This window comes from Dendrobates tinctorius, unplaced genomic scaffold (assembly GCF_039654945.1).
Source record: "Dendrobates tinctorius isolate UK_male_01 unplaced genomic scaffold, ASM3965494v1 ptg000396l, whole genome shotgun sequence".
Classification (NCBI taxonomy): Eukaryota; Metazoa; Chordata; class Amphibia; order Anura; family Dendrobatidae; genus Dendrobates; species Dendrobates tinctorius.
In genome coordinates this window covers 1,307,863-1,328,088 of record NW_027362062.1, presented here as the reverse complement: position 1 = coordinate 1,328,088, position 20,226 = coordinate 1,307,863, and the positions used below count along the sequence as shown (strand labels likewise).

Genomic DNA, 20,226 nt, shown 5'->3' with positions numbered 1-20,226 from the left:
CTCCAGAAACGAGAAGCCAGGAGATAGTAGAGTGGTGCGCTCCTGAAGACAGAAGATCAACTCATCCTTTTAATATCTTCAGTATTCTCTTTAAGACAGGATTTTTTTTTTTTTTTACCCACGCAATATTGATGTCTTTAGAGGGAGTTTGTCAGCAGTATAGACCCCCTCAAAAGTGCAAAAAATCACTAGACAAGCGAGGTTCAAAGCAGTTTAAACATGCCTATATGGATGGACACTTCTACTACTTTCATGACCAAGAAAAAGAAGTTTTAGGCCATGTGCACACGTTGCAGATTCTGCTGCGGATCCGCAGCGTTTCAGGCTCTGCGGGTCCGCAGCAGATTTAGCTGCGTTGTACAGTAACATTGTTTTCAATGGTAAACTGAAAAACGCTGTGCACATGCTGCGCATTTTTCTGCAGGTTCAAATCCACAGCATGTCAATTCTTTGTACGGCATCCGCAGCGCTTTCACACCTTCTCCATTGTAGAGGTGTGAAACCGCAGGGCTAAACCGCAGGCTAATCCGCAGGTCTTTTGAGCTGAGAATTTACCTGCGGATCTTTCCAAATCCGCGTGGAAAAATCCGCAGCACCAAAAACTACGTGTGCAGATAGCCTTATTCTGACTTGTGCCGCAAAGTAAAGTTTCCAGTGGGCATTCCCTTTACCATGATGGGTCCTGGACTCTCTACAGTAAACACCATAACCCTGCCCCTCTTCTCTGAGTGGCGACACTTGCATCCATCTGGTAGACCGCTAGAATGGTTACTCAAGAACAAAGGGGAAAAGATTGGGAGAGTTTTGTGCAGAGGGTTCAGGTTGACTGCTGCTCTGAATGCGAGCTGTGTACAATAACCATAGGATTATGCCAAAAGTTATACCATCGCTGGTTTTAAAAATGTCCATTACCTACCAGTAAACTGATAAAATATAACTCCTCTCACATGTATAGGATAATACGTCAGCAGTATGGTAGTGATGAAATGCAAACATCTAATACAATTGTTATATTTTATTACATTTTATTTTCAGTGTGAACAGCCGGCAAAGAAACCCGTCCCTCAAAAACCCACCCAAGTTGTAAGGCCGCAGGTGTCGCCAGCTGCACCACCACAAGACGAGATGCTCAAAACCAAAGGTGCGGATACGGCAGGATCTCCGGAAAGTCTCCCCCCTGCAGGTATTATTTGTAAACGTTCACAGTATGATCCAGTGCAGGACGCGTCGCACTACATCGATGCCACGGCCAACACTAATCCTGTTCTTGTATTTCAGTGCAAGAGCAGATGGAGTTCTTGGAGAATCGGAGAAGACAATACAGAAAAGCCGCTCTGCAAGCCAAGCAGAACAACGATCTGGAACTGGCCAAGCAGCACATGAGAGTCGCCCATGTTCTCCAAGCCTCTATCGACAAACTCAAGAGCGGAAACCTGGTGGACATTTCCAAGGTGGGAGCAATGTTCAGATTTGGAACCACATTGCATCATTTTTATCTCTACATGTCGGTAGTATTTGCAAAAACCTCATCCACGGACTCGTCCTAGACAAAGTGATACAAGGTGTGGACACACGTAGATTATTCTCTGTGAATAAATCTCACAGGTCTGAATTCCAATCTCCCAGGTTCCTCCTCCGCCTGTGGATGAAGACACTGACTTTGTCGTGGTTGAACATGAGGACGGCCGGCAAGCACAGAACTCGGATGAAGTTTATGCCCAGTTAACAAAGATTCTTCAAGAGCAGCATGAGGTACATCACACAAATCCCCAAACTACTTCACCAGTTCTGTCACTGTGAAGTGAAGTTCTGCACTTGGTGCCACATTTGGGAATTGTATAACTCCACAGTTTGTAAAATAAATGTCCTGATTGGAAGTGTTCCCTGTATGGATGTAGTTTGTAAAGCAGGACCCATTTATTTCATGGTGTAGATCAGTGGTCCCCAGCCTTTCTGACCTTGAGAGCCACATTCAGCACTGAGAGAGGGTTGTGAGCCACATCCAGCTCCCACCCCCTTCAAAGTAGTGTCAACCAAAGCCCCCATTAGAGGTATAATGATAACCAAAGCTTTTCCACAGAAATCACCCCAAAGCAGTACACGGAGATCCAGGGGTTCCCACAGTACCCCCATTCAGTATTCTCCCATCAAGGACTCCCAGCACACTGTCACATCCAGCTTTGAACACCTCCTCTAACAGGTAGTACCATTCTCCAGCGTACCAAACCTAAAACATCTCTAAACCCCTAAGACCAGTAAATGTGCATCCAGATCTGCTCTTCTGTGCAGGGCTACTCACAAAATTCACCATTTTGAGATGTGCTCTTCATACCTGTTTGCTAGATCTGGAGATAATGCACCAAGCTGGCAGACAGTCGCGAGCCACAATTCATGGGACCGCGAGCCACATGTGGCTCCCGAGCTACAGGTTGGGGACCCCTGGTGTAGATTAAAGGGGCTTTCCATTTTCAGAAAATTTCTAGCAACAGGTGCAGTTTGTAGTAACAAATAAACCAAACTACTTGTTCTCCCTGGATCCAGCGCTGAGTCCGCGCCTCTGCCCTGTGTCTGTTATGGTCTGCAGCACTGGCGACACGGCCCGCCCGATACATGGTGTACTATTATGTCATATAGTGTGTCCGGATATATGGAACCGGGGTTAGGAGCCATTCCACACTTGGCAGGTGCCGGCTGTGTTATATAACCAGCATCTGCCACTAACAGCAGAAATTGGAGCCTGCTTTGACCACTTCGGTATACTGCCTCAAATTCAGCTGTCAATCACTGTCAGTAACATTTAAAGAGATATACCAGGGAAAAAAATTAGAATCATAGAGTTGGAAGGGACCTCCTGGGCCATCTGGTCAACCCCCTGCTCAAAGCAGGATTCTCTAAATCATCCCAGACAGATGTCTGTCCAGCCTCTGTTTGAAGACTTCTATTGAATGAGAACTCACCACCTCTCGTGGCAGTCTGTTCCACTCACTGATCACTCTAACGGTCAAAAAGTTTTTTCTAATATCTAATCTGTGTCTTCTCCCATTCAGCTTCATCCCATTGCTTCTAGTCTTTCCTTGTGCAAATGAGAATAAAGTTGATCCTTCTACAATGTGACAGCCCTTTAGATATTTGTAGACAGCTATTAAGTCTCCTCTCAGTCTTCTCTTCTGAAAGCTAAACATTCCCAAATCCTGCAACCTTTCCTCATAAGACAGGATTTGCAGACCGGTCACCATTCTGGTCGCTCTTTTCTGAACTTGCTCCAGTTTGGTCTGACCAAAGAGGAGTAGAGGGCAATAATGACTTCATATGATCTAGACTGTATGCTTCTGTTAATACATCCTAGAATTGCATTTGCCTTTTTTGCTGCTGCATCACACTGTCATATTCAGTCTGTGATCTATTAGTATACCCAAGTCTTTTTCACATGTGCTGTTGCTTAGCCCTATTCCTCCCATTCTGTATATGCTTTTTTAATTTTTATTGCCCATATTGCCCAGATGTAGTACTTTGCATTTTCCCTGTTAAAAACCATTCTGTTAGTTGCTACCCACTGCTCCAGTTTATTTATATCTTTTTGAATCCTCTCTCTCTCTCTTCTCTAGTATTAGCTATCCCTCCTAGCTTTGTGTCATCAGCAAATTTAATCAGTTTACCCTCAATTCCTTCATCTAAATCGTTGATAAAGATATTGAACAATACAGGGCCCAGGACAGAGCCCTGTGGTACCCCACTTGAGACATTCTTCCAACTGGATGTGCAGCCATTTACGACCACTCTTTGGGTCCAATCACTAAGCCAGTTATGAATCCACCTAACAGTTGCCTTGTCCATTCCATAGTTAGTCATTTTTTCAATAAGGATTGTATCAGATACTTTGTCAAATGCTTTGCTGAAGTCAAGATATACTATATCTACAGCATTTCCTTGATCCACCCAATCAGTGATTCCATCATAGAAGGAAATTAAGTTAGTCTGACATGACTTATTAGTTACAAACCCATGCTGACTCTGTTTAATCACTTCATTCTTATCCAGGTACTGACATACAAGTTGTTTAATAATTTGTTCAAAGATCTTTCCTGGTATAGAAGTCAGACTCACCGGCCTATAGTTGCCTGGGTCCACCTTCTTCCCCTTTTTGAAGATAGGACCAACATTTGCTCTTCTCCAGTCTTCTGGGACTTCTCCTGTTCTCCACAAAGTTTCAAAGATTATGAGCAGTTCAAAAATTTCTTCTGCTATCTCCTTCAATGCTATGGGGTGTAATTCATCTGGACCTGGAGACTTGAATTCATTTAGGTTAGCTAAGTGTTTCCTCACTATATTTCTGTTTATAGATATCCTGGATTTTTCTATTCCCTTAATAGGACAGTGAAGAATAGTTGATGTTACATTTCCTTTCTGAGAGAAAACAGATGCAAAATAGGAATTTAAAAGTTCGGCCTTCTCAACATCCTGTCTTACCATTTCATCATTTTCATCCTGTAAAAATCCTAGAGCATCTTTGACTTTTCTTTTACTTTTGACATATCCCCAAAATCCTTTGTTATTGCTTTTGACGTCTCTTGCAAGCCTCAATTCATTGTCAGCTTTAGATAATCTGATTTGTGCCCTGCAGGTTCTGCAGACAGTATTATATTCTTCTTTAGATATGCCCCCCTCTTTTCATTTTATAAACATTTCTTTCTTCCTTTTTAGCATGTGCTTAAGTTCTGTGTTCATCCATCCTGGTTTCCTTAAATGCTTCCTATTCTTCCCTCTTTTCGGAATTGTTAACGATTGTGCTTTAAGAATTTCATTTTTCAAGATTTCCCATCCTTCCTGGACATTTGTGTCCTTAAGGATAGCCAGCCATTGGATCCCTCCAATTCTCTTTCTGAATCCCTTAAAATCTGCCTATCTGAATCTAACCTTGACGTCTGAGTCTTCACAGGTCTTCCTCCTCTAGTTATCCAAAATTCTAAAATAGCATGGTCGCTACCTCCTAGGGTCCCAGCCACTTTTACCTCCTCAACCATTTCCTCCCTGTTTATAAGGATTAGATCCAAGGTAGCAGGTCCCCTTGTTTTCTCCCCTACCTTCTGGAAGATAAAGTTGTCAGCAAGAGAGGATAAGAATTTCCTTGACCTGTTAGTTTTGCCTGAGAGAGATTCCCAACAAATGTCAGGATAGTTGATATCTCCCATGACAACTATGTCATATTTTTTGGAGAACTTGGCCATTTGATGCATAAAGAGTTCATCCATATCTTCAGCTTGCACAGGCGGCCTGTAGTAAATGCCTACAATGGTGTCCTTTCCATTGTTCTGTCCTTGTATTCTTACCCAAACAGTTTCCACAGAATTCCCAGTCTCTGAAGCTTCAATCTCTGTGCAGATATACGCGTTTCTAACATACAATGAGACACCCCCTCCTCGTTTATCAAGTCTGTTTCTTGCAAATAAGTTGTATCCTTCTAGCCTTGTATTCCAATCATGTGTATTGTCCCACCAAGTTTTTGAATGGACATACCTTTTATAATCTATAAAGCTAACATCCATAGTGTTGTTTCTAATACAGACAGTACCTGCTTTTGAATGGGCCGGTGGATCTGCTCCCCTCCCTTCTGGGGCGTTACGTCGTCCTCCTTCCATAATCAAGGGGCGCAGTCAGACCCTGCCAAACTGCAGTCACTCTATCTGTGCTCTGCCTGTCTTCCCCTCCCCTCGGGGTCCATACTTGCTAGTTTCACAGCTCGTTTATTACAGTCATAGCTCCCGCTACACTCCCAGACATGTCATAAAGAAGCTGCAGTCCACTGCATAACAAGCCATGACAGTGTATAATGTGCACTGTCATGTGTCAGGCAGGGAGCAGAGTTAGAGCGCTGATCAATGCATCAGTGCTTGTGCAGTACCATAGCTTACTCTTCTCTGCCCTGATGTGTGTGGATCAGCGCTCTACCTCTGCTCCCTGCCTGACACATGACAGTGCACATTATACACTGTCATGGCTTGTTATGCAGTGGATTGCAGCTTCTGTATGACATGTCTGGGAGTGTAGCGGGAGCTATGACTGTAACAAAGGAGCTGTGAAACTAGCAGGCATGGAACCCAAGGTCAGAGGCAAGAAAACGTTGTTAGTAGATCCCCACTCTTGATTATAGGGGGCACAGAGTTGTGTGACCCTTCTCTCATGTCTATATGATTTAATGCAGACTATGGAAAGGGTATGTAACCATGAAACTGCCTCTTTAATGGGCCTAAAGCTTAGCATTTTTATTATTTTGAAGACCAATTAACATTAAATTTCACCTCTTTTTTTTTTCTTTAGAAATGTATGAGATATTCTAAGCAGTTCACACACATGGGTAATGTTGCAGAGACTACAAGGTAGGCTTCCTAAATCTTCACGTTTCTATCAGTATATAAAATTGCTGGCGTGCTGCTGCCTTTCTGAAGAATACTGGATATTTCTATTGATGCATGGTCAGTCAGGGTTTCGCCAGCAGATGTCTGAATGAAGCCTAATGGAAAGATAATCACGATCAGGAGATAAAGTCAGGGCAGAATTCTCCATGTCCAGGCAGTCACTTTTTTACATTGGTTGCTTTTTTTTTTTTTTTTTTTTTTTTTTTTTTATTCAGGTTTGAGAAAATGGCAGAAGACTGCAAGAAGAACTGTGAGATTCTACATTTATCGCAAGCTCAGGGCCTGGATCCTCCTCCCTATCATTTTGAGGACAAGACACTGAAAATAGTCAGGTATTGCCTTATGTTACTTCATAGACTGCGGACTAGAGAATTATATGATTAGTAGCGAGCTGTCACCAGTGTTGGCGCCTCCATTGAGGAGGACGGAGCAGCAGACGGATCCTTTCAGACTACCGCAGACTCCCACTAGAGAGTGCAGCAGAACTGGAGCTAGTGATTATAGCTACTGACTGTTACATAGGTTGAAAAAAGACCACGTTTCATCAACGTTAACCTTTCTCCACCAATTCTACATTATGTCCCTAAATTAACTATAACCTGCAATGTTGTGTGTATTAAGGAAATCATCCAGCTCTTTTTTAAAAGCTGTTATATTGTCTGCCATAACTACCTCCTGTAGATCATTCCACAGCCTGACTGCTCTAACTGTAAAGAACCATTTCAAGACCAAAAATCCTTTTAAAGTATAGTTGTTTTGTTTTTTAAGATCACGGGCTGATAAAATTGCTTTCTCTCCTTTCCACAGGGTTTTTTCAGAACTCAGTAGCACAGAGATGCTACTTATTATAGTGCGAGGCATTAACCTTCCTACTCCATCAGGTGAGAATTGAGCCACAGCTCAGTCTCTAGTCACTAAGTATCTGGTTACTATTTAGATTTCATGCTTTCTGATTATTTTCTTGGTGAAAAGATTAACCCTTTTGATAGCCGTATGCACTACTTGTATGGAGCGACCATAGTCGCTGAGTCCATTCCATGGATTCCGGGTGCCAGCTGTGTTAAACAGCAAGCCCCCCCGAGAGTGACAGCTGCAATGAAGCTTGACATCAGCATTTAATCATAATAATATTTCTATAGTGCCAACATATTCCTCAGTACTTTGGTTATTCCCGTTTCTGAAAACCTCTATTCCCCCAGTTGCAGTTTATTAAAAAAAAAATATATATATATCCTTTACTCACACTTCTCGGGTCCGGCTCGGAGTCTCCGTCACTGCTTCCAATGTCTATTAATGCCTGCAGCGCTGACATCACATTGACATCGCTGCGGCTAATGCTATCAGCTTGCACAGAGCTGTTGAGCTTAGTGATTGGCTGCAGCGATGTCGATGCGACATCAGCGCTGCAAACAATAATAGACACCTGGAGCAACAAAGGACCTTGGCAGGATGGGAAAAGCTTTGTTTTTTTTTTTTATTTCTTTAAAACTGCAGCTGGGGGTCAAGGATTTTCTACAACTGGAATACTTTTGAAAGTTTTCCAACCTGGTGGAAACATTACATTATTAATGGATGATGTATTTGTCTTCCATACAGGTCTGACCCCCAGTGATCTGCAGGCGTTTGTGAAGTTTGACTTTCCTTATCCCAGCACGGTAAGAGTCACGGAATGTCACCACAAGATTCCGTTGCTATGACGCCCTCTGTCTCTGCTGTACGTTATCCTGAGTCGGTCTGTTATATCTGCAGGACAGTGGTAGGAGACCGTGTACATGTGCACAATGTGGCAGATATCGGGCTGCAGTAACGGGACATTTCCCTACTTGTGTTTTGCAGGAACAGCCTCAAAAGAATAAAACCTATGTTGTAAAGAACACTAACTCTCCAGGTCAGTTTTCACCTCAACCTTTAAAGGACACAATTTGCCAAAGTAAAACTTAATTTCTCGTTCGCCTTATTGGGGGACACAGAGACCATGGGTGTATGCTGCTGCCACTAGGAGGCTGACACTATGCACAAAAAAAGGTTAGCTCCTCCTCCGCAGTGTACACCCCACCGACCGGCAGGAAATTCCTCAGTTTAGCTTAGTGTCAGTAGGAGGTGGAAACAGGTCTTTCATTAGACCCATATCTACCTCGTTGTGCGTCATTTCTTTTCAGGTTATCCGGAGGGATACAGAGTGAAGTCACATCTGTAGTCCCACAAAGAGACTATGAGTACGGCGTGTACTGCCAACCCGTATCCTCATAGGTCTCTACAGCAGGACCAGGAGCCCCCTAACACGTATGTGTGTCAGGCGATCCAGATGGTCCTCGTTCCCAGTCTCCCACTCACTCGCCTACCAGAGCCTTTCGGTCGGATGAGGCTCGGATACCCTTCTACAGGAATGACAACACACGCTGGATGAAGGTACCTTTATTCACAACATCAGAGACGGATCAGGCAGGGTAAGTATGAGGCCCCGAGTCCCATTCTCCTCAGCAACTCCAGTCACGGATCCTTTGGGAGCGGTCGCTGTGGCAGTGCTGCGACGCCTCCGCCCCGCGCCTCCCGGCGGCCGCCGCAGTTAATTCAGGCCCCGGCTGGTTATCTGCCTGTTCTGCTGCAACTTCGCCCCCAGTGCATTCCTAGGGGGTTTTTTTTCTCCCGTCTAGCCCAGCGATCCTCGGGAGCGGTCACCGCGGCAGTGCTGCGGGGCCTCCGTGCCACCCCGCGCTGACAGGCGACCGCCTCATCTAATCCAGGCCCCGGCTTCATCTTGTGCCTTGTCCTGCGTCGCGGCCAAGCCCCCCGCCTTCTTTCTCGGGCGGGCTTTCCTCCCGCCCGCTTTAAGCCCGCCCACCGCCTTCTCCCCTCACTCTAGGTCTCCCTGAGGCGGCGCTGTCTCCACCCACTCCCAGTCTGGAGGACGGCGCCATTTTTAGCATCGGCGGTTAGCCCCGTCCATCTTCCTCGGTCTCTGCAGGGAAGCGCGCGCTTCCTGCTCTGTTCTCAGGCTGCCGCCATTTTCGCAGCCTGTCAGCCGAACGCTGTCCTATCTGCCGTGCCCCCTGCAAGCCCAGACGAGCCGTGCAACTTAATTTGCTGGAAGCTGCGACAGGACACCCGGACCATGAGTAGCTCTGCGACTGCAGACTGACACCCTCCTCTGCCTCCTGTCCTCCAACCTTCCGGCACTGCTTCAGTGACTGTCCTTCAATATGTCTAATTCTAAGTCTGATCGCTCTCATCCTCCTGCCTCCTCTTGCACCTTAGTTAAGTACTTTGCGTGCTCTTCTTGCAATCGCAAACTTCCCTCAGGTCAGTCCACTCCCCTCTGCCTAGACTGCAGCAATCCGATTCAGCCCGACGCCGTCCAGGAGCCATCTACTGCTCCATGCGAGAGTGAACCCCCCATTCCTAGCTGGGCTTCGTCTCTATCACAATCAGTGGCATACCTCACCAAGGTGTCTCAGTCCCTAGTAGCCATTCTCGATAAGTTGCCCCTGGACACTTCTGCAGGGTCCAGCAGGTCTCAAGAGATTCCATGTGAGCCAGCCAGTGTTAGTTGCAAAAGACCCAGGCAGGATCTCCAGCCGGAATCCTCTCCTTGTCCCATCTCACCGCATAGTCCTTCTCAGCAGCCTCCCTCCCGGGCCTCCTCTCCTGAGTCAGGTGAAGCGTTCTCGGACAGGTCATCTGATGGGGTTTTAGAGCTGGATTCGGACCAGGATGCGAATATGAAGGTTACGGCGCAGGACCTCATTGCAGCGATTCACCATACCTTCGACATTGCTGACTCCTCTGCGAAATCCTCAGATCAGGAGGTTTCGTTCAGATGGGCGGAAACACCCTCCAGGGTATTTCCTTTCCATTCCGAGTTTGGAAAGATTTTTACCAAGGAAAGAGAAGATCCGACCAGACGCTTTCAAAGAGGAAAGCGTCTCGGCGTGCTGTACCCGTTTGCCAAAGAGCTCACGGACAACTGGTCTGCTTCTCCCTCGGTGGACCCACCCGTGTCCAGACTTTCTAATAACACGGTTCTCCCGCTTTCAGGGGTGGCGTCTTTAAAGGATTTTATTGATAGGATTATAGAATCCCTAGCAAAGTCTGCATTCGAAGCGGCTTCAGCGGCGGTATGTCCAATCTTTGCTTCATCTTGGGCAGCAAAGGCCATAGCTACTTGGGCAGAGGATCTTCGTAAGGGCATCCTAGATAAAGCACAACCAGAGCGGTTGGCCGATCTCGCCAATCAGATCTCCCATACGGGGGATTATCTGCTTTCTGCTTCTTTGGATGCCGCATCCTGCGCGGTTCAGGCGTCAAGCAACGTAGTGGCAATCTGACGTACGATTTGGCTCAAGGCCTGGCAGGCGGACTTGTCTTCTAAGAAGTCTCTTACTAATCTGCCTTTTCAGGGAGTGCGCCTCTTTGGATCCCAATTGGATCAGATTATTAAGGACGCCACCGGAGGCACAAGTTCCCTCCTCCCTCAGTTGAAGCCTCGCAGACCTCCAGTAAGGCGTTAGTTTCGTCCCTTTCGGGCCTTCCGCCGTTTCAATACGGCGGAGAACCCTTCCAACCAACAGAGACCGCAGGCACGTCAGGATAGAAAGAAAGTTTCCTTCAGACCCACCCCCTCCTGGCGCTCACACTCTTCCCAGGGCAGACCATCCAGATCCAGATCTGGACGGTCCACATCAGCATGACTATCGTCGGACTTCCGAGGGTCCCTTCCAATTGGGATGTCGACTCCTCTTCAGGGACGTCTGGCTGGCCTCAGTGGTGGACGCTTGGGTCAGGGAGGTTGTATCGTCAGGATACAAGATAGAGTTCGTTTCTCGTCCGCGAGATCGTTTCTTCGAATCCCGCCCTCCAAAAGATCCAGCCTTGATCCCGGGGTTCTTTACAGCCATCGCCTCTCTCCTCAGTTCTGGGGTGATTGTGCCCATTCCCGAGGCGGAGCGTTTCACAGGGTTTTATTCGAACCTCTTTGTGGTGCCGAAAAAAGATGGGGCGGTCCGACCAATTTTGGATCTCAAGCTACTCAACAAAAGAGTCCGCCTCCACCGCTACCATGGAGGAGCAGGAATTCATGTGTTCAATAGACATCCAAGATGCCTATCTACATGTTCCCATATTCTCCGACATCAGAAGTTCCTGCGGTTTGCGATTCGCCAGGAACATTACCAGTTCGTCACGCTGCCCTTCGGTCTCGCCACCGCACCCAGAGTCTTCAAGAAGATCATGGCTGCGTTGATGGCCTTGTTGAGGATAAGAGGTCTCGTCCTTTTTCCGTACCTTGACGACATTCTGATCAAAGCTTCCTCTTTTCAACAGGCTCGCCTAAGTCTGACGATCGTCTTAGACACTCTTTCCAATTTCGGGTGGATTGTCAACAGGAAAACGTCCTGTCTGGTTCCTACTCAGCGGCTTGTGTTTCTAGGCCTACTGTTCGACACTCGTCGGGCAAGGGTCTTTCTCCCACAAGAGAAGATTCTTTCCCTGCAGCAGGATGTATGATCGCTGCAGATCACACGATTTCCGTCCCTCTGAACAACCATGAGGGTCCTGGGAAAGATGGTGGCGGCGATAGAGGCAGTTCCCTTTGCCCAATTTCACACCAGACCTCTCCAACACGCCATCCTGTCGAGGTGGAACAGGTCGGCTCTGTCCCTGGATCGTCCTGTTCGTCTTTCACACCGGATCAAACGGTCACTCAACTGGTGGTTGACGTCACCTTTCATTTCCTTGGGACGGTCTTCCCACAATGGATGCCAGCCTCCTCGGCTGGGGGTAGTGTTCCGCAATCACACTATTCAGGGTCGATGGTCGTCTCAGGAATCAGCCCTGCCGATCAACGTCCTAGAGACACGAGCGATTCATCTGGCTTTCGTTCACTGGGAGAGGCTCCTCAGGGGCCTGCCTGTCCGGATTCAGACAGACAATGCCACAGCGGTGGCATATGTCATCCGCCAAGGAGGGACACGGAGTGTCTCAGCCCTAGCAGAAGTGTCCAAGATTCTTCATTGGGCAGAGGTTTCCGTGCCGACAATTTCCGCGGTACACATTCCCGGCGTAGACAACTGGGCCGACGATTTTCTCAGCCGCGAGGGTCTCGCGGCAGGAGAGTGGTCCCTACATCCGGAGGTGTTTCATCTGCTCTGCCGTCGATGGGGAACCCCGGACGTAGATCTGCTGGCGTCTCACCTCAACAGGAAAGTCCCACAGTTTGTATCCAGGTCTGGAGACCCTATGGCAGTGGGCGCCGACGCTCTGGCCATTCCTTGGTCGCTGTTCAAACTCCCCTACCTGTTTCCTCCTCTGCCTCTTCTTCCCAAACTGTTGAAGATCAAAGCAGAAGGAATCCCAGTCATTCTCATCGCCCCGAATTGGCCCAGAAGGTCTTGGTTCGCGGACATTGTCAATCTTCTCGCGGACGCCCCCTGGAAGCTTCCGGACAGGGCAGATCTGCTGTCTCAAGGCCCGATTTGCCACCCCAATTCTCGGTCGCTCAATTTAACGGCGTGGCTGTTGAGACCGAGGTTTTGAAACGGGCAGGATTTTCCGATCGAGTAATTCATACCATGATCCGAGCCAGAAAGCCATCATCTTCCAAGATTTATTACCGTGTCTGGAAGGCCTATTTCACTTGGTGCAAGGCCAATGACATCGCGCCCATGCGCTTTTCGCTCCCTTCGGTTCTGGCGTTTCTTCAGGCAGGGCTGGATGCGGGGCTTGCCCTCAGCTCTTTGAATCGTCAGGTTTCGGCACTGTCCATTTTATTTTAGAAGACGTTGACCTCCCTTCCTCAGGTCAAGACCTTTCTTCAAGGCGTGGCTCACACGGCTCCTCCGTTCCGAGCACCCGTAGATCCTTGGGATCTTAATCTGGTTCTCGAGGTTCTGCAGGGTCCTCCTTTTGAACCTCTCAGGGATGTTTCCCTTTCTCTCCTTTCTTGGAAGGTGGCCTTTCTGGTGGCCATCACTTCCATCCTGCGCGTGTTTTGAATTGGCGGCTCTTTCTTGCCGTTCCCCTTTTTTGGTACTTCACCAGGATAAGGTAGTTCTCCGGCTTCCGCCCTCTTTCCTGCCTAAGGTGGTGTCCTCTTTCCACCTCAATGAGGATATTGTTCTTCCGTCCTTCTGTCAGAGTCCAACTCATCCTCGGGAGCGGTCCTTGAACAAGCTGGATGTGGTCAGGGCGATGACAGTCAGTCTATCCAGGACGACTTCCTTGCGAAAGACAGAGTCTCTTTTCATCATTCCAGATGGGGAGCGGAAAGGTCACCCAGCTTCAAAGGCCAAGATTGCTCGCTGGATCAGATCGGCAATCTTGGAGGCCTACCGAGTTAAGCATCGAGTGGCTCCTCCAGGGATCAGAGCGCACTCTACCCGGGCAGTGGGTGCCTCCTGGGCGGTACGCCACAGGGCTTCCGTGCTGCAGCTTTGCAAAGCTGCAACCTGGTCGTCGGTTCACACATTTGTGAAATTCTACAATGTCCACACCTACGCTTCGGCGGACGCCAGCCTAGGTAGGAGGATTCTGCAGGCGGCGGTGGTGAGTCCGCTGGCCTGATGGAAGTTTGTTTTCCCACCCCAGGGACTGCTTTGGGACGTCCCATGGTCTCTGTGTCCCCCAATAAGGCGAACGAGAAAACAGGATTTTTTGGGTTGCTTACCGTAAAATCTGTTTCTCTGAGCCTTCATTGGGGGACACAGCACCTTCCCATGTTCTACAACTCCTGTTATTATGTTTGTTGGTTGTTTACAGTTGAGTTGTCTGTTCTGTTTTCAATCTATTCTGTTACTTCTCCTACTGCTTTCTCACTGAGGAATTTCCTGCCGGTTGGTGGGGTGTACACTGCGGAGGAGGAGCTAACCTTTTTTTGTGCATAGTGTCAGCCTCCTAGTGGCAGCAGCATACACCCATGGTCTCTGTGTCCCCCAATGAAGGTTCAGAGAAACAGATTTTACGGTAAGCAACCCAAAAAATCCTGTTATTTGAAAATGCAGCTGTATTAAATCAATTGGTTAACACTAAACTCTCATATTCATTGTAAAAAAAAAACAAAAAAAAAACATTTGTTTACATAGTACTGCGCCACCTAGTGTGCAGTAGATGAGCAAATAGATTCTAGTCCAGCAGTCACGTCTAGTAAAGTTGAGCGAATATGTTCGGATTTGGTCGCCGAATATCAATTTGCCATATTGCTACCTTATTTGTGCCAAATTTATGTTTGATCGGTTCTGAACATATTCGGTAATTTCTGCTCCCATTGACGCCAATGATGTTCGACAAATATTGCAAAAACGATATTCACCGACAATTCATAATTTGAAAAAAAAATTTAAAAAAATTCGCTCAACTCTAGTCTGTAGCCCGGCCCAGTGAAACTCCTCCTATGATATCGCAGAGACGCCAGAGATGGTAGGTAGGAGTTGGTTTGCAGGTCTCTGTTCCAGTGGCCACTCACTACCAATATCATCACTGCACCAAGGTCCTGCAAGTTTTTTTGCTCAACTATGGTGTATAGCAATGTGAATGTCGATATACTGCCGGTGTGGTATGTTCAGTCATTCTCCCCATAGAGCTGTGAAGTACAGTATTCAGTTGTACGGGATATCTTGTTCTCCAGACCTCCATTTTTGTGCTTGCGACGCCATTTTGTTGTTTGAGTTAAATTTTGTAACTAGGTGAAAGTTTGCAGCTGTTATAAAACCAGACTGTTCCAGCTTGCATAAGATATGAGACCCTGATGAAGGTGCTATTGTTCTATTCTTTACGTCACGTAACTAGGGACATATTCCGATTTTCTTGCAATACTATTGGCTTATAAAGTAAATCTGTCACGACGTTGCTATTGGTAGCTGAGTACTTTGCATAATTAAGCAAATACTATAAAAGAGGTGGCATAATAAACGGGGTTAGCGATCTCCTTTGATCCTCCCATACAGAGACACATCTCCTTCTGGTCATTCCAGTTGCTAGCAACAATCTGTGGATTAATTTGGAAATCACTTGGTCAACCGTGAAGGGTTAATTTAGCCCTCCCTCAAAAGCTACCTTGTCGTTCACTGCATTGTGAACCTCTGCTCACTAGAGGGCCGGCAATAGATTGAGTTTACTATCCTGCCTGTCAGAGAAGGAGCAGAACATTTGCAGGATCATAGTGTTAATACTTAGGGGAACTCGGGACTTTAATTTCAGCTTCCAGAGTGGGGAGGAGACTGATTCTGTCCAGTGTTGTAGCAACAGCACATGATATTTGTGTTGTTTATGCAGCTAGGAATAGTATCCCAAGGTTTTTGGAATGAAAATCATTACTTGCATAACACTTTTTAATACATGTATGGGCAGATCCCGCTAATCGTGGCCGCTGGATGATATATGGTATACAAAAGACAGAAGAGTGAAGGCGAGCACCAAGCCTAGAATCTGTCAAGTCTTCTCCCTTCGGCCTTGCACTGGACATAGCGCAGTTATCAGGTTTCAAGGGGATGTTGACTATTTCATTATTTGATTTTTTTTTTAACTTTCCCTCAGAATATGAACAGTCATTTAAATTGAACATTAACCGCAACCACCGAGGCTTTAAGAGAGTGGTTCAGGCTAAAGGCATCAAGTTTGAGATCTTCCATAAGGGGTGAGTATGTGATTGCAATATACGTCATTTTCTGAGTGTAGGGTTCTCTTCTGCACAAGGGCATCACTGAGGACACACATGTGCTCAAATTGAGATACAGTCTTACATCAGGCCACATGGATAGAATGACTTGCATTGCTGTGCAGGTCAATGATGGTAGGAGATGTCATTATTTCTAATGTCTGTAGGGATCATTGCTATTCCAGGTGTTCCCAACAAATGGGTTTATATATGGTTGCATTCCTTACTCTTGGTTTCTTATCGTTTACAGAGTGTTTTTGCTAAGGAGCGATAAGCAGATTGGTACAGCCAGTGTGAAACTGGACAAACTGGAGACGCAGTGTGAAATTCGGGAGATTGTGGAGGTAAATGTGAAATCTTACTTGTTTATAACCCCTTCCTGTCATCGGACAGCCTCCCTTTGATGTGGGCTCCAGCGGTGAAGCCCACATCTTTCCAGGGACATGTCAGCTGTTTTGAACAGCTGACATGTGCCCAGAGTAGCCGCCGTTGGAATCGTGAACCACTTGCGGCTATTAACCCATTAAATGCCTCTGTCAAACTGACAGCGGCAGCTAACACGCCCTTCCAGCCATCGTGCCAGAAATTCGCCCACCGTTGACCCTTGTCACATCATCGTGGATCGCCGGTGGGTAGGCATGACAACCAGAGGTCTCCTGCAGACCTCTATGATTGTCACTGCCGGATTGCTATGAGCGCCAACCCGTGGTCGGCGATCATAGCAAGTCAGTAAATCTACTACATGCAGGTGGTTTGATCATCGCCTGTACGCAGCAGAGCCGAGCGGGCTATGGCAGCTTCTAATCTCCCATGTAGGCTATTGAAGCATGCCAAACGTAAAAACAAAATGTTTTTAAAAATATAAAAAAAAATGTAAAGGTTCAAATCACCCCAGTTTTGCTCCATTCAAAATAAAACAATTAAAAAGAAAAATCAAACAAATATTCAGAATCACCCGATCTATCAAAGGATTAACCTGATTACTAAACGGCGTAGTGAGAAAAAAGTCAAAACGGCAGAATTATTTTTTTGGTCGCTGCGTCATTGTATTAAAATGCAATAACGGGTGATCAAAAGATCAATCTGCACCAAAATGGTATCATTAAAAACATCAGCTCAGCACAAAAAATAAGCCCTCACCCAGCCCGAGATCACGAAAAATGGAGACGCTACGGGTCTCGGAAAATGGCACAATTTTTTTTTTTTCCCTTAAAGTTTGGAATTTTTTTCACCACTTAGATAAAAAAAGAACCTAAAGATAAATGGTGTCTATGAACTCATAATGACCTAGAGAATCATAATGGCAGGTCAGTGTTAGCATTTATTGAAGTGGGATTGCACTTTTTCTTTTTTTTTTTTTTTTGCAGTTTCACCACACTTGGAATTTTTTTTTCACGTTTTCTAGTACATGACATGGTAAAACCAATGGTGTCGTTCAAAAGTTCAACTCGTCCCGCAAAAAAAAAAACAGTTATGGCTCTTGGAAGAAGGGTAGCAAAACTGAAAATACATCCGGTCATGAAGGGGTTAATATTATTTTTAGGGATGTTTCTGTGATAATCACCCAGACATGAAAATTCAGCTCTAGGTATTTTAAATAACTAAAGTATATTGATCTCCCATTGCTACAGTAAAAGGATTATGTGATTAGAAAAAAGTGTCAGCAACACTATCTGTAGAGAAAAGCGCCATCTATATACTGCCTCTGGTATTGCACATCAATCTTTCAAGGGGTGTTTGGCCAAAATATCAGCTGTTGAAGACAACTGTTTGAATTGCAGGTATTTGATGGAAGAAAACCAACAGGGGGGAAGCTGGAAGTTAAAATTAGGCTCAGAGAACCCCTTAACGGACAAGACCTTCAGACGGTGACAGAGAAATGGTTGGTGATGGATCCAGTTACAAGGAAGGTAATTATAATTAATATCTTTATTAGTGCAATAAACCTGTTTTTACTTATTTTAAGTCTGCATGGCTACAAATGCTGTAGTCAGATCTTCAGTCATACTCTTCCTAAGGCTGCCATACAGCAGTATGGCCAAAGGCTTATTTGTTCTCAGCTGGGAGAGGGGAGTAAATGGTTTCCATACCCTTTTTAGCAGGGTCTAAACCATATGCATCAGTCACCCAGTCTACTCACATTTTGGATCCCGTTCACTTTCCACCTTTGAACCGGTTTCTTCTCACCCTACCAACTGCACCAACGACCCCCTAAAGGATCAGTTGTTAAAATTCAACATATTAATCCTTGTATCCCCTAATGTCATCCATTGGGATGCCTTAGAGCCCAGTTTATCAAGCAGTTTACTACTGTAAAACTGCTTGACATATGGCAAAAAGTGTTTTTGCATAATTTCACCAATTCTGCCAACTTTTTCAATCAGGTGCTTCAGTATATGAGCACAGCAGAAAGAAATATGTCTGCCGTACCGACTCTTAAAAGTAATGGCGTTGTATCTTTTTTTTTTTCTTAAACTCAGTGAGATGCAGTAAAGGAAGACAGTAACCTGTGCAATGAAGATGCTGCCCTTTCACGCCCATGACATGTCCTGCAGGCCGAGAGAGGAGTTGCATACCAAAGGATCTTCCACAGCATCAAAGCACGTTGGAGGAACGCTGTCATTTATCCGTGCACAATGTCAGCCGTGCTGGTAGCCTCTGTGGCCCTTAGACCAAGCCGGCCACTATACCTTACTGACAATATAACTTGGTGTCACCCTAGCGTAACCTCTGGCTTTTTTTTTCTCGTGTTGAATGTAAATCAGGATCTATATTCCAATTTATCAAAAACCAGTGGACAAGCGTGATATGAAAAAAAAAAATGTAAGTCAACAAAACTACCAGCGACTAACCTGTACTGCATTGCAATCGTCTCCTTCCCCCAAATTGGGTTTATCAATGAGCTCCTCTCCTCTAGAGTGCAGTACAAGGCCTCGGGATGGGGGGAACTTGAGTATGGATTTGCTTCTGGTGCGCAAATGCTAATTCTTGCAATCTGCACAGCCACGCGTGCATACATAGCTGTAATGATTAAAGCTTTCCAACTCTTCTTGGAAAGTGACATAGGTGTGTGCCTGGAAGAAGGGGCCGCACTGAGACCCCCTCCTGTGTATGAAATGGTGTTAAATCACCCTGACTAGGGGTCCACAGTCCACTTCTTCATCCACCAAGGTGGCTTCAATGAGAACTATGTACCTTTTTAGGGATCACCCGAGCATGACTACTCTGGCAAGGAGAGGTTTGGTCCTGCAGAGAGCGATCATTAACCTTTCCCTGTAAGTGCCTTCAACCAGTTCAGTCTGTAGACTGCGGGGTCATTGGGTTCTGTCACCTACGTTTCTAGCTTTGTGTGTTCTGTGTGCCTTTTTTTTTTTTTTTTTGAAGCCTGGGTGGGGTCTCCAACAGGTAGCCAATGCAGAACAACAACTCTCAGCATGCTTTAACATCTAAAGACTGTAAGGACATGCCGAGAGCATTTAGTTTTGCATTGCAGACTACGATAAAATCATATGCAGATTAACCCTTTGGGGGCCAAACACATCTCCACTTTACAGGCATTTGCCATAACAGTTGTCGACTTTTATTTTTTTTTTTTTCTTCCCCATAGTTGAAATGTTTGTGCCATGTGTAAATGAATGTTCAGACTGTTAAAGGAAGCCATTTTTGTTCTTATTTATTATCTTCCTGGATGGTTCTATATGGAGATGTTGTATTCACTTGTATAGTAAAAAAAAATAAATCAATAAATTGAAATGGGGCACCTTTTATGTCACTCTGCTTTTTTTTTTTTTCTTCCCCTCTTGGTTGCAGCAGAAAATACAATATTAATCTTGGCATTACAAAATAAAATTTGTTTTATTAAAAGAAAAATACATTTTATAGTCAACAAAAAAGTAGATAATGATCGTTACTCGACCAATGGAGCAAGCAAAATAATTTTGCATCAGAACAAGTGAGGTATCATAGGATCTTCCTGGAGAGCTTATAAAATCCAGTGATAGCAGGCTACAGTGCCATGCAGTATTATCACATGCTAATATACCCTCTAAAAGCATTGTACATGGGGGGGGGGGGGAGGGGGGGAATGTGGATCATGGCTACTTGCCAAGTCTCCCCGGACAGGGATTGTCCAGGTTTAGAAAATAAGGTCTGTCCCTTATTGCTGTA

The 20,226-nt window shown here is 45.8% G+C and overlaps 1 protein-coding gene across 2 annotated transcripts in view; it reads left to right on the top strand.

The window, feature by feature from the left end:
- Positions 1–19,831, top strand: part of CC2D1B (coiled-coil and C2 domain containing 1B) — a 35,330-nt gene extending 15,499 nt beyond the window's left edge. For both annotated transcript variants that reach the window (XM_073563602.1, XM_073563601.1), the window contains exons 14-25: positions 1,036–1,183; positions 1,279–1,451; positions 1,627–1,752; positions 6,316–6,374; positions 6,629–6,745; positions 7,221–7,294; positions 8,010–8,068; positions 8,250–8,301; positions 15,939–16,038; positions 16,310–16,403; positions 17,841–17,969; positions 18,540–19,831. In XM_073563602.1, the coding sequence (XP_073419703.1) occupies positions 1,036–1,183; positions 1,279–1,451; positions 1,627–1,752; positions 6,316–6,374; positions 6,629–6,745; positions 7,221–7,294; positions 8,010–8,068; positions 8,250–8,301; positions 15,939–16,038; positions 16,310–16,403; positions 17,841–17,969; positions 18,540–18,542 (1,134 nt within the window). In that variant the 3' untranslated portion in view covers positions 18,543–19,831. The remainder of the gene's footprint in view (positions 1–1,035; positions 1,184–1,278; positions 1,452–1,626; positions 1,753–6,315; positions 6,375–6,628; positions 6,746–7,220; positions 7,295–8,009; positions 8,069–8,249; positions 8,302–15,938; positions 16,039–16,309; positions 16,404–17,840; positions 17,970–18,539) is intronic.
- The last annotated feature ends 395 nt before the right edge of the window (positions 19,832–20,226 follow it).